This window comes from Gallinula chloropus, assembly GCF_964237585.1.
Source record: "Gallinula chloropus genome assembly, chromosome: 19".
Lineage (NCBI taxonomy): Eukaryota > Metazoa > Chordata > Aves > Gruiformes > Rallidae > Gallinula > Gallinula chloropus.
In genome coordinates, this window is record NC_140104.1 from 3,073,296 (window position 1) to 3,086,570 (window position 13,275).

At 46.5% G+C, this 13,275-nt stretch overlaps 1 protein-coding gene across 2 annotated transcripts in view; it reads right to left on the reverse strand.

Annotated features, from left to right (window-relative positions):
* Positions 1 to 2,827: 2,827 nt before the first annotated feature.
* Positions 2,828 to 13,275, reverse strand: part of TRIM37 (tripartite motif containing 37) — a gene marked incomplete at both ends in the record, with an annotated part of 28,073 nt that continues 17,625 nt past the window's right edge. Inside the window, 9 exons of one of the 2 annotated variants that reach the window (XM_084272994.1) lie at positions 2,828 to 3,481; positions 3,862 to 3,946; positions 4,765 to 4,917; positions 6,579 to 6,697; positions 7,376 to 7,562; positions 8,337 to 8,465; positions 9,591 to 9,902; positions 11,568 to 11,768; positions 13,038 to 13,135. In XM_084272994.1, coding sequence (XP_084129120.1) covers positions 3,478 to 3,481; positions 3,862 to 3,946; positions 4,765 to 4,917; positions 6,579 to 6,697; positions 7,376 to 7,562; positions 8,337 to 8,465; positions 9,591 to 9,902; positions 11,568 to 11,768; positions 13,038 to 13,135 — 1,288 coding nt within the window. Of the gene's footprint in view, positions 3,482 to 3,857; positions 3,947 to 4,764; positions 4,918 to 6,578; positions 6,698 to 7,375; positions 7,563 to 8,336; positions 8,466 to 9,590; positions 9,903 to 11,567; positions 11,769 to 13,037; positions 13,136 to 13,275 lie in introns of those variants that run through there. The other variant, XM_084272995.1, reaches the window with a different exon arrangement.

Here is a 13,275-nt window from a genome sequence, read left to right on the forward strand (position 1 = left end):
GGGAAGGATCTAGCTTTTTCTGCCAGTCGTACCATTTAATCTTGCTAGGAGAAAAAGAAATACCAATCTACCATCGTAGTTCCAGTGTGGTCAGGTAAAACCATTGTATAGATAGCAAGTGTTCATTTCACTAACCGCGTATTTATAGAGTAGATAGGAACCATTTGTAAGGTAAGTCCTTTAGAGTTCTATAATATTCCGAGTAGTGGTTATTGGTCTGATATATGCTGCTCTTGATCCTACACACTAGACAAAAGCGCAGTGCTTTGTGAAATGCAGTGTTTTCTCTTCATGCCACTGGTGATAGGAAGTAGTTCTCTTCAGTTCCAGATCCTGTGCCCTTACTTGCTGCTTGCTAACGTAAGCAATAATCCCTCTCTAACGGTATCTAAGTGTTCTGTATCTCGTACTTTTGAGTGTCTTATCTGGTGACGATGTAAAAAAAATATTAGGCTAATATAAAAGTATCTCATTGTATTTATTAACTGTTGATACTGAGATTCAGTCTGTGACCTGTGTTTTGTATTTTTACCGTGTATCTTAGTGGTGGTGAAATTTGTATGACGAATCTTTCCAATAAAGAGCTGAAGTATCCCTTTTCCGCGTTAACACAACCCGCATCAGTTTCAGTTCCCGTGTTAGCCCTGTGTGCACAACTAGGAGGTAGGTAGTGAAACCATTATTACTTAAGTATTTTTGTTTTTAAGGATGCGGGCTGCGGGCGCTGCGCCTGGAGCCGCTCAAACCTTTGCTCGTAAGCTCTTCACTGTGAGTACCAGGGGGAGGGATCCCCTCGATCCCCGCTCTGGTAGTTTCCTGCGTACACTTTTTAAACGTGCAACTCTTGAGGAATGGCTGCGTTGCAGAGAGCAGTATAGCACCAGACCAGGGAGCTGTCAACCCATTTCGATTTGCACTAAAGGTGGGTGGAAACGCATGTATATAACTTTTCTTTACCTAGAAGTGCCATCAATTGTCCTCGCGGGTTTGACACCATTCAGTATTCAGTTCGATCGCGTCGTTACACTGAAGGACAATGTCAAAGCCGACTGTAACTTACGCCACGTTTATAGTGGTTCATCCTCATAGAAACTCCGCTCTGTTTTCGGAACACTGTGTGTCAGCGGGAACCGCATTGTCCTATGGGCAGATGAGGCATAATGAGTTCTGTGTGTAGAGACGTGGCTGCTGTAGTTCAGGTCCACTAAATCCTCCTGACCCTGGCAATGTTCTGCGGGAAAAAATATCAAATAAATGAGAAAGATTGGTCTAAATTAGGGGCTGGTTGAGCACAATTTATTCACTCAGCACTAGTCACACAACAAAGCCATCCAAGGGGATACTGCAGCTTTGTTCATGCCTGTAATTTAGGGCAATCTTTCTTTAATCCATGTCCTCTTTGCAACAAGAACAAAACTTTCTACCCTTGTATCGTGTGCAATAAGTAACAAGGAAGCATTAACACAACCTCTGACTTCAACGTTCACATCCTCTCCAGGCGATCGCGCTCTACTTGCCAGCATTAAAGCTGAACGACAACCCCATGCCCCCGGTTAGGGTCTAGCACAACCCTTGTATGTTGCAATTGCACTTTGTTAGGGTTTTTTTTTCTCTCTGCTTCACTCTAGAAGACACCTTGGAACAAGAACAGGGGAAGCTGGCTGAGATCACCCCCCGGTACTTCTCCTGCAGCCAGGCGCGGGGGCGGTTGCTACATGGGGTGCTCCTGTTGCCCCCCTGTTATTACCTTGTTCCTTAATCTAACATGTTCCTTATGCCATGAATAAACTCAAGTTAACCATTTACCAGTCTTGGGACTCTCATCTGCAATCTTGTTCTACAGTTCACGTACGAGTTCAGCTATAACCATGTATTAGTCATCCATCTTTTATTTATGAAAGCTGTTTATACAGAAAAACTGTTTAAGTTTTACCAATATCTTAATAAAACAGTAATTTAAACCACACTTCAGGTACTCTGTTTATTTGGGAGCGGACACCAACAGCCCCCACCCACTAGTTAAGTGTTTTTATCACAGTTAAAGCAGATTTTTCCTGTTTCTGATTGGGAGCAGAAGCTAATGGGGTTCAGCACTGCCTAAGTACTTACCCAGGGCCCTCCCATTTTACAGCCAGAGAGGGAAGGGGCTCTTCCAGCACAGTGAGAGTTAATGAGAGAAATACATCCCCCAAGCCTCTCCCCCCCCACCACCAGTTTAAAAACCAGCTGTAGGAAGGGACCAGCTCCAGTCTCATCCCTCCAAGGGTTGGACACCAGAACAGGTCACATGGCCCAATTTCCTTCAGCTTGGGCCTCATACAGAGTATGGTATCTGTGCCTGGTGAAGAGGCAGAATGCTGTGATTACTGCTAATTGAGCTGTGTCTAATCATCTCCATGCAGCCCTGTACAATGGTAAACACTCACCCCGCTCATCGCAGGCCGCCCTCAATGCTCAGCACCTGGCAGAAGCTGCGCAGGAGGCAGTGCTGCCCCTCCTTCCTCAGCTGAGAAGCACAAAACCACCTTCAGGTAAGAACTGCAGCTCTTCCCATACCCCCTTCCTCTGGGAACACACCCACAGCCACAGTGCTGGGCCTGGCTCCTGCCACCACAGCACTACAAACACTGCAAAGCCCCGCCAGCTTCAAGCATGGCCCCCATAGTAACTCAGAAGGAGGGATGGGGCACAGCAGGACAGTTCTCCAAGCTGTCAGGCCACCCAGGACTGCAGCAAGGCATCCTACCTACACTGAGTCTCTCCTCCTTCACTTACATACACACAGACATCTAAAACTTGACATCAGAGCTCAACAACATCAATTTTATTAACAAAGTGCAAACAGTTTTAAACTAAGAGTTGTACAGCACTTACACTGTGGAACATTCATACAGAAATAAAGGTCAGTACAGCCAGCTGAGACAGGACAACTACCATTACAGTTACTCATGCTTTGTCACTAACCAGGTACTCGGTTTTCATCGTAGCTTCACAAGTACTTTAGCAGCTCAAAATGCAACATACAGTGGCAAAGAGTTTGGCCATTGGTCCACACCCCAGACCGAGGGGAACAACTTCTGCACCAGCTACATCACCCCAACTCTCAGCCCATGGCAGTGGTGGGATTCAGCAGGCTCACACAGTTCAGAGCGTTCAACGCTGCGTCAGCACAGCCACGTTGCTCCAATGCCATGATGGGACACAGCTGAGTCAGGGCTCCAGCACCTTTGGGACAGTTTTTCATGTGTCCAAAGCTGGCAGAGCCAGCAGGAATGCAACCTGCAGCATAAGGCCTTCAAAGGTCATTTTGCCCCAGCTACAGGTTTAAGATGACTGTAGAAGAACCAAACAAAGGATATGTGACAGACCAGAGTGTGCACACAGCCACAAACAACTCGGAGTAAGCGCCGGTGAATAAATGCACCTCCCTCTTCCCAGGCAGGCGAGGCAGCAGGTCTTGGGGCCCGGAGCTGTTCTCTACCTGCTCCAAAGAAAGCCTACATTGAAAACCCTCACACCACGACAGCTTTAAGACTTCAAGCAAACACAGCCCCGAGAGGGAGAATTTCAGGCAGGCACTTCACTCCGAGCAGTTTCCTCCTGCTGATGAGCCAGGCATCCAAAAACCCTCAGCCAGCCTGGCCCCAGCAGTGCGCAAAGGCAGCCGCGGGGCCCTGGGGAGGTGCAGGAGGAGCAGACTCAGGGTGGTGTCATCCGCTGCTGTTTCTCTGTGTACAAACCCCACCGGTGTACTCACGGCAAGATGGACGTTGTCTCCACGGCTGCAGCTGGAGGAGGGGTACAGGAAAGGCACATCCGCAGGGTTACAGCCCTCCCACGCTTTGTAGTGGTTACACTTACCTGGTGCTGTCTTCTCCAGTGACAAAGCTGAGGTCATCAGAACCGACTTGATCGCCCTCTGGGAACATCGAGCACTGTTCTGAGACTGAAAACAGAGACCCAGCAACCTTTACCAGACCAGCAATCTGACCCCAGAGAGTTATCACTCCATCACCTGCAAGGCCCCGCACTGCACTTCATCCCTCCTAACGTACCGACATGCAAGGGGCTTCCCAGAGTTAAGACTGTCACAGGGCTTCAAATTTAAGATGCCTTTCAGGCAAGTACAGACATGAGTGACGCTTTGTTTCTTCTGCTGAGCTGAGAGGTTTTTGGGCCTGCTGCAGGCACACAGCTGAGCAGCGAACTCCAGTGATGGAGCAGTTAGGTCACACAGTTAATGCAGTGTGGGACGCTTACTCAGGCCAGAAGTCAACTTTGCCTGGCAGCAGCTGTCACCTTACAGCTTCTGATGTGATCAGGAGGTTAAAGCTTTTCAAAGAAATAAAAGGTGAGTTTCTGAAACTACCCTGAAGTGCTCAAAGCACGTTCCTGCCAATCAGGATGCAAATCTGCGTCTAAGGCAGCGGTTAAATCACCAAGATCAGCCGACTCTGTGCCGACCCTGGCACGCAGGGACTTCCAACAAAGAACCAGAGCTATGGGTTTTCTAACACTTCCTGGGAGACTCACCTAAACTGACTTCTCAAGGCTAGAAAGAGTTCCCCACGCTCTGGTTTTGATCTGTTTTTAATTAGGATCCCAAGAGAGGAGTTCCAAATCGTATTGGTGCTTGCCTGAGCTTGAATTGCATCTACAGCACCCTCAGGGATCTGTGCTTCTGCAGTGCCCTGTGTGACAGGAGCTCCCAGCAGGCTCATGGGAGCATCTGGGGGTGGGGAGAGGACTCACAGTCAATTCTACCTTCGCTTGAGGACTGGACAGAGAAGGCATGGGTAAAGCCCTCCGAGGCTGAGGTGGCATCCTCCTGCTCTTCGTTTTCTGTGTCACATTCAATGTCACTGTCACTGCTCATTCCTGGTAGGAGATGAAGGACATGCTTCTGACATACCCCAGCTGCAAAAAACGAACCCAAAAAACCAAAAACCACAAAGCAAAAGTGACAGCAGTAAGATCTAGGGGCTGAAGCATTCAGTCTGTTCACACCAAAGAGTTACTGGTATCAAGTACCAGGAGCTGGCAGGAGGAGGAGCAGCACGTTCAGCACTACAGGTATTTACCGAGGAATGTGACAGAACAGCAGGTACCACCACAGGAACGGCTGCTGTTTGCTGTGCAGCTTTGCTCCAGAGGAGCACTTCCCACAGGGCATCAGCTGAGCCCAGCTCAGGTGTCCACAGCTCCCTGCACCCCTGCCAGCAGCTCAGCCTCCCTCTAACAATTAGGACAGCAAATAAAGGTTGGGTTTTTTACCAGTTAAGAGGTAGTATGACCAGTTGAACGGCCCTACCTCCCAGAGCCTGCACTCAGCACCACTCCAGCCAAGCCTCACACATACCAAACACGCTTTATCCTACCAAAGAGGACCAGAGCTGGTGATAATCGAGGTGGCTTCTTTTGTTTTGCCAGACCTTGAGCGTGCATCAACAGCAGTCAAAACTCCCCCTTTTGTGCCGTTTTGTAGGTGGCAAAAGGGGTTTGCTCTGTTCTTTTACTTCCTAAGAGCTGATACTCATTGCTAAGAAAAAGCAAGTAGTTAAGTGAGGTGCCAACTCTATTGTAGTTTTTCCTCTGAAAGGGGGGGGAAAAAAAAAAGTAGTATTTGTTTCCTGGGGTTTTTAACAATGAAGTATTTCAGTCTTTAAAACATTTTCCTATTAGGCTCTCTGCTATAATAGGAGAGCTGCGGGAGCGCATCACGATCACGCTGCAGTGACTAAGAGCAGAAATTCACTTTTGTCACTGAGAGACCTTCTGTAAATGCCAACTCCTACACAATATTGCACACTGCAGGGAGAGATGGATGCTGGCACCTTAATATAGGCTTTGCGCTACAATTCAGTCATTGAAATTCAAATTAGTGCAGGGGTGGAAGGCAGGAGAGTTTTAGCAAGATAAGAAAAACTCTTCTACGTGGACTTTCCAAAAAAAAAAACAAAAAGCCCAATAATATTTTTTCCAGCACAGAAAGGATGCAGGAAGGGAGGGGAAAAGTTTCCTCTGAGTCTCTAAGGAAACTGGCTTATGTACCGCAATGCCCGACAAATGAAGTGTTGGGGAGATGCTAGTGAGGATGCAGAGGTAGTTACCAGTGAGCTTTGTCCCTGAAGGTGGAAGACTTTAAAGCCAAGGTCACTGGCTACTGTTATCATTAGATAAATTATTATCAAGACCATGTGGCCCAACACCACAGGAAAGACCTGGAGACATCAAGAGGCACAAAAAGCAAGCAGCAGGCTGGAGAACCAGCTGGCCCCACACAGCAATCTGCTGGGCCCACCCAGTTACCTGCTGGGCCTTCGCATTCCTGCTGCACTAGCACTGCTCCCCCTCCACAGACAGCAGTGATGTTCTCTCCTCGGTCAGATCTACGCTACAGCTACCAAGCATGACAGCAGAGTTCAACAGCCATGAAGCAGGGTTTGGGTTTGGTTGTTTGGTTTTTGGGTTTCCCCTCCTCCCCCCTTTTCCATGCCCTTCAAGCTATTTCCAGAAAGGGATCACCAGGGGCTGGAGCGTTGTCACGCTGCAGTTGCCCCTTACAACACCCGATTTACCTTCCTCTGGCCCTGCAGAAGCGCCTTCAGAAAGCATACCCTGCAGGTCAGCGTTTTCAGAGCTGTTTTCCAGCCCACCAGACTGCACTCCATCCATCCGACATCCTTTAGAGTTTGATCTTAGGAAAGAATTTAGGAGAAATACAAAAACCCACGTTAGAAATTCAGCTTCAAGCATGCTGCACAAACAAGTTTTAGCATCCCATCTAGCTTTACTCACTGCTTAAATCTCTTGTATATCCACTTAAACTTCCAACTCTGATGTATACTACTTAAATTCTTAGAAAAATAAACCTGGAAAACTTTATGATGACTATTTTCCAAGAACACTGACTCCTGCTAATTAGGAAAACTACCCAACACAGCCACACACAACTGAGCAACCCATCGCACGTCGCTTCGTTAGCCAACAACAGGGAGTTCTTCAGAAATCACTGAAAAGTGAAGTTATGGTGAAAAACACCATCTTAAATGAGAAAATTAAAAGTGGTAACTATCAGTTAGAGGATTTTTGCAAGGAAAACAGCCTGGGCCTGCCTTTCAACACAACAGGTCAGATTATTTCCACAGCTGATCGAAAGAACAGAAGAGAGAGAGAGAGAGAGACAAGTTGTAACCTAGTAGTTATAAAACCAAACCTGATATCCAGAGGGAACAGCAGTAACCAAGTAAATTTCAAAGTAATTTCTCTTCCATGCTACAAGCACCTGGTTTTAGCAGATGGGTATTTTTTCCTTTCTAGATCAAGGGCAAGCAAGGGAGGAAATAACAAGAGGAATAAAGAATAAAACCCTTACCCTAGAGCACCAATTTTTCTGGTCTTCTCTACAGCAGCTAAGCCATTTAAGCCAGAAGCTCCCATATCAGAATCTGAACCTTCACAAGGCCGCTCCTCTGGCTTCGGCAGCGCCTCGGAGGCACCGCTGTTAGCCAGGGGCCGGGGAGGGTGATACCGACTGCTCAGCTTCGAGCTCCCTATGCCACCTGAGTCAAGGAGAGAAACTCAAGATTACTTCCAAAGACTGAGCACCCCACTACTTTGTATCACCAGTTTGGTTCCAAGCACGTGTACCCACAAGCACTCTTTCCCTGCCCACACAGACGCCCTCTCCACTGTCGTTTTTCCCAGTTCCAGAAGTCCTTTGGCTGCAGCATAGGAGCCTTTCCAGTCTTGGGCAAGGGTGAAACTGGGCACAAAGGTTTCAGTCACACTGCACAGTGACTTTCAGTGGTTTTGTTTCTCACCCAAGCCATCTCTATTTTGCATTATAGGAAAACAATTCCAATCCTCCATTCCTTCTCTGGACACTCAAGACGGGCAAAATACCAATTCTTGTGTTAGAACAGGTCTGTCATTCCATTACCACTTAGGAAGGGCATCATAAAACTCAGTAGCAGCAACATGATACAATTCTTTCATCACGTGCCTCCAGAGTTTTCCTGAATTCCCTTTAAGTCAAGTCAGAATTGAAGCCTGGGTCAGTACCTTTTGAGCTATGAGATACCCTAGAAAGTTTGCTCCTGGAATATCTCTGGAAAGAGCAGAAGTAACACATAACACACGTATTCCTGTTCTGATCAGCCAGCTGTGTGGCACGGTTTCACAGCAGCTCAGCTATCAAAGGTACCGTGACATTAACCAGCTTTGAGAAAGGATCAGGTCAAGTTTCAGGGAAAACTAAGTTGCCAAGTAAAAGGCTTTTGCACAACAGACACTAAGATACATCCCATCACATGAGCAGAGAGGGCCTGGTTCACCTTCTGAGGTCTGAGTGTCCCCCTTCAATCGAAGGCTGCTATCCCCGCAGTCCGCGGCTCTTCGCAAGGACAGGCTGCCCGCTGCTCCGGGGCGGATCGGCTTGGGGGAATTGCTTTTCTTACTTCCAGCTGCAAAAGTGTTTAAAGATGTGACACCTGTTCAGTCAAACTGCTGCAGTCCCCTCTCTTCATGCTTGCTGTAAGTGAAGCTTAAAGTGAGCTCATGTCAGTGTGGGTCCTGCTACAGAAACTCCTCGGGTTAGAGGAATGGAGGAGGGGTAACTGGAACAACAAAACAGCTCTGCTCTCACTGCACCCCAAAAAGGAGAGGGATACAGGGATCCAAGCTTCACTGCAGATCAGATTGCTCCTGTTTCACAGAGCCTGTTCAACAGTGTTGAAATGCAACAGAGACCTTTGCTGGAGCTGCAAAAGCCCTGTTTTGCAGGTCAGCATTGAAAGGGATGCAGAGGAACAGAACTATTCTACCAGTTCTTTAATCTACTTGTGTTTACCATGTATTTCTTACTCATCTTGGCTCCACAATGCTAGCAGTAACTTGACTCAAAACACAGAGGGCTAGAAAGTCATCTCTCCCAGGAAAGATGGAAATGAGAGAGAATTAACAATCAGTGCTTTTATTCAAACAAAGCAGCACTTGCAAAGTCTTCATGCTGGTACCCCAAAGATCCCACACTGCCTTACTGGCGCTGCAGGAGGACTCTGTGACAGCACCTGAACTAACTGCCACACAGACACCACTTTGGGAGAAGTCCCCTTTCAAAAGGCAAAGTCTCTCCAGAGAGAACCTTGGTGTACTTGAATTTCAGCCAGATTTTAAGTTAGTATGAAGTGTGGCAAACCTGGAATTTTCAAGTCTGGTCACTGGCAAGCATTGTGGAATATCCTCAAGTTCATAGATGGGCCAGACGCAGAGCTGCAGTCAACAAGAAGTAACCTTCAACTAGGATGAGCTCTGTGCTGGGTTAAGCTTCAGAACACTTACTGCCTTAGGTGTGCTACTGGTTGCAGAGTGAAAGCTTTGGTGTACTTACTGAGAAGGGTTGAAACCGGTGTCAGTAACACTTCCCTACTCAAAGGCAGCGCAGGCTTTATATTTCTGGACTGTCACAGCTGAACTCGAGTATGAGTAACTATAAAAGCTGTGTTTGCAGGTGCCTGGATACATAAACCACCTAAACAACCAACATCTGCCAGAGTGGCATTTAAACCCCCACTTTTCTATGCACTTACAATTCCTTATGTAACAACTGGTGACCGAAGACTTTGTCAGCAGTTCCATGCCTATCTCCTGCAGCTTGCTGCAGCTCTCCGTTCCACAAGCAGCTAGAGCCCCTTGCTCGATGGAGAAGAAGCTGGGCTGCCCCTCACACGAGCCAGCGTTGCTGCTCCGGACTTCTGACAGCTGGTTTTTCACATCAGACATTTTGCTCCGGACTTCAGCCATCTGAGTTTTAAGCCTTTTCAGCATCTTCAAGTCGGGCGGCACGCGCCACATGGCCTGGTGCCGCCGCTGCTCCCGATCCTTCAGAGAATAGGATGATGCTTTACCAAAAGGAAGAGTGAAACAACACAGCAGGTTAGGAGGACTGTTCTCAAGTAAGGACAAGCATTTGTTTTTAACAGCTGGAAGAGTCCTACCTTCTGCCCTGTTATAAAAACAAGGGACAGACACATGTGTTTCTCTGTATGGAACCATTTAGGTTGCAGCACTGTGCAGCTTCCGGGATAACAGGTTTTCATCCTCTGCCTGCCACAGAAGGTGGCCCCAAAACCTGCTCACCAGAAGCAGCAAGGCTCCACTACTGCCTGAATTCTGATGACAACTAAGCCACCAAGTTCTGTATTGCCTGACAAGCCTGAGTTCACAAGCCTGGCTGCTTATAAAGCATCAAACTTTATACAAACACTTGAACTTGGCAAGTGTTTGTGTAAGATCCTCCTACCCCCACCATTTCACATTGAGCTCTCTATGCTAAAGAAACCTGAAACTAGGGAAGGAATTCCCTTAAGTACCTAACACCAGAAGATCAGGCCTGAGAGCTAATACCCAAGTAAGCCCACATGCTGCTCAGCCAGAATTAAATGAACTTTGATGTCTATTTGAAGCATTATAAATTCTCAACATGGTTCACTGGAAATTCAGCTGTTCAAAACCGCAAAGCCAAGTGGCTCTTGGAAACCTTCACCTTAGGAGGTGAAATCTGGCAAACTCCAAATATAACAGCAGCTTTCCCCTAGTTGAACAACTCAAATAAGCTCTGGGAACAGTCAAACCTTAAGGGAACCTCAGCAAAACAGGTAATTTCAGCTGCAACCAGTAGCTAAAGATGACCAGGAAGCCATTCAACACAACAGGAGAGCCTCATCTTGCTCAAGTAGCACAGCACAAAGTGCAACACACTCTCTTAATGTCCTTTTGTCTGGGCCTTTTTCCAGACAAAACAGAGCTGAGACTCACCAGTTCATGTGCTGCCTCCCCTTTTCTGTACTTAGGGAAGTGAATTCCGTTTTTGGAACTATGGATGACTTTCAGCTGAAAATACCACTGCTATTTTTTCCTCCTGACATTTTGATCCATTTTTATTCTTCAAGTGCTTACATGTGCTTTTCCAGCCTTACTACTACGCACATTTTTCTAGTTCTAAGTACTTTTTTCATAGAGAATTCCAGGATTTCGTGTCACTATACACTGTGCTCACAGTACTCTCAGGTGCTAAGTGTACAAACTGTGTGAAGCAAGAGGTGCAATGCTTTCTCAGCAGAGAGCTGTTTCAGTGCTGAAGGCCAAACAGCATAACCCCTTCTAGAAAAGGGCCTTATCATTCAGCTCCCACAGTTGTAGTTAAAGAAACTGCATGAACTTCATCTGCAGGAACAACATTGTTACACAAGAGACACAGCCAGTTCAGTCACATCCCCCAAGACAAGATGAGACACCCTCCTTCACAGACACTTCTGGGTTTAGGTGAGTCACCGGGCATTCTCAAGCTGAGGTCAATCACCAGACAAAGACTGTGTCCAGCCGGCAGCGAGAGGCAGCATACTGATGAGCCCAGATGAGAGATGCATGTTTAGCTATCAATGCAAAGGGCTGCCAACCACCCTCTTTCCCTCTTCCCCTTCACAAATTTGCCTCTAACACCAGGACTTCATTCTCAGGGATGTTTCCAGGTTGGAAATAAGTCATTTGATATGGGATATAGTTACCTCTGTTATGCAGAAGAGAGGCAGGTGGACGTGGCTGAAGGCCCCAAAGGTTTTCCATACCGTTTCTGTCTTTCAGATCCAACAAGTGGATTAAAATTAAGGGATCTATATCTAGTAAACTGCTACTGGTCGTGGAGCCTAGGGCACTTCCTCCCCTCCTTGAAGGTCTTCCACTTGCACTGGTGTAGCCATGGCTAGTACCTAAGGAAGGGTTACAGGGAAAGAGTGTGCATATACATGAGACAGGAGAGGCGTGATTCCCTGCAAACATAAAAGACAGTTCTACAAGCAGGGGTGGAATGAAAGCGTTCCAAGGAACCAAACCAGACATCAGTGTTGTTTCATGGATTCTGAAAGCAATCAGGTATCTTTCTAACTGAAAGTTTAACTTAAAAACACACTGGAGGAGAAAAGGTTTTAACTTCTTTCAAATAAATGGGAAACAAATCAATACAGAGAGTATTTATTCTGAAGAAATGCACATAAACTTTCTAGGCTCCCCCCAACGAGGCACTCAAAAAATGAAGAGTTTTCAGAGAAAAGAGTTACATCTGTGAGATTAAAAGCACACAGTTTAGTAAAACTTCCTTCTAACACAGGCAGGTGATGCTACTAAGGTTCAGCCTGGAAAACAGCGTGAGCAGGTAAATGCAAGAAGCTCAAGCGAAGAGACTGAGTCAGCTTTTAAAAACACTGTTAAAAAATCCTTTCTAAAGGCTCCTAAATAAATGCTGCTTCTACAGCCACTGTGCTCCTACTCTTCAGGCTCTGCTTTCAGAAGGAAACAGACATGTTCCCCAACTTCCTAAGCCCATGAGGAATCTTCAAGTTTTGAAACTGCAGTTAAAAGCAGGACAAGTAAAGAATTCTGTCAAGCATTGGCAGACTTCTACAGCAGCATAAATATCACTTCTGTTATCCTTCCCATAAATAAACATACTTGTCTTCAATATACCTGTATTTCTCTCATAACCTTACTAACTTATGGCTAGTTTGGGCTATAAACATCCCTAGGCAGCAAGAGATCCCATAATTGCATTTAAAATATATTCCTGCTTGACTTGTCTGGATTCTTTACTTCATTCTCTCAACATACTTGAGGTTTTGCAGTGCACTAAAACCTCAGGGAATGTGTCACTCAGAGGCCACACAGAGACTAGGAAACATCTCTTGTTAGTCTACTTGCCTACTTCCAATGGGAATGGAAGGGGTTTCAAAGCAGCAGAAAAACCTCCCTCCAAACTTGGGTATCGTTTTTAAACGAGCACATTCAGAAGATTCCCCACTTTTTTCTTGAACCCATGAAGTGTTCCAGCTCCACTGCAATGATCAGTACAAACCACATGACGCAGCATTTCCAAAAATAGAAATGCCTGCAGTACACGCAGCTTGTGCTGCTTCCAAGAAGAACAGGAAGGAATCCAGCAGCGTTTCGCATATATGGGAATTCTAAAGGCTGGTTTTTCATACCTGATGTTCCAGGAGTAGCAGCGGCTGCTGCATCCTCCATGAGATCTCCTTCTTCCAACTCCATGTTACTGCTATATTCCACATCATTTTCTCCAGACCTTAGGAGGCAATTGGGATGCAAAAAAGAGAACACAATTACTAGCTTCTGTCAGCTCTTGTTAAAATGTTACAGCACGTACCTTGAAATCAACATGAAATACTGCAAATCGTATTTCCTGCATTCCTAACTATGCAAACT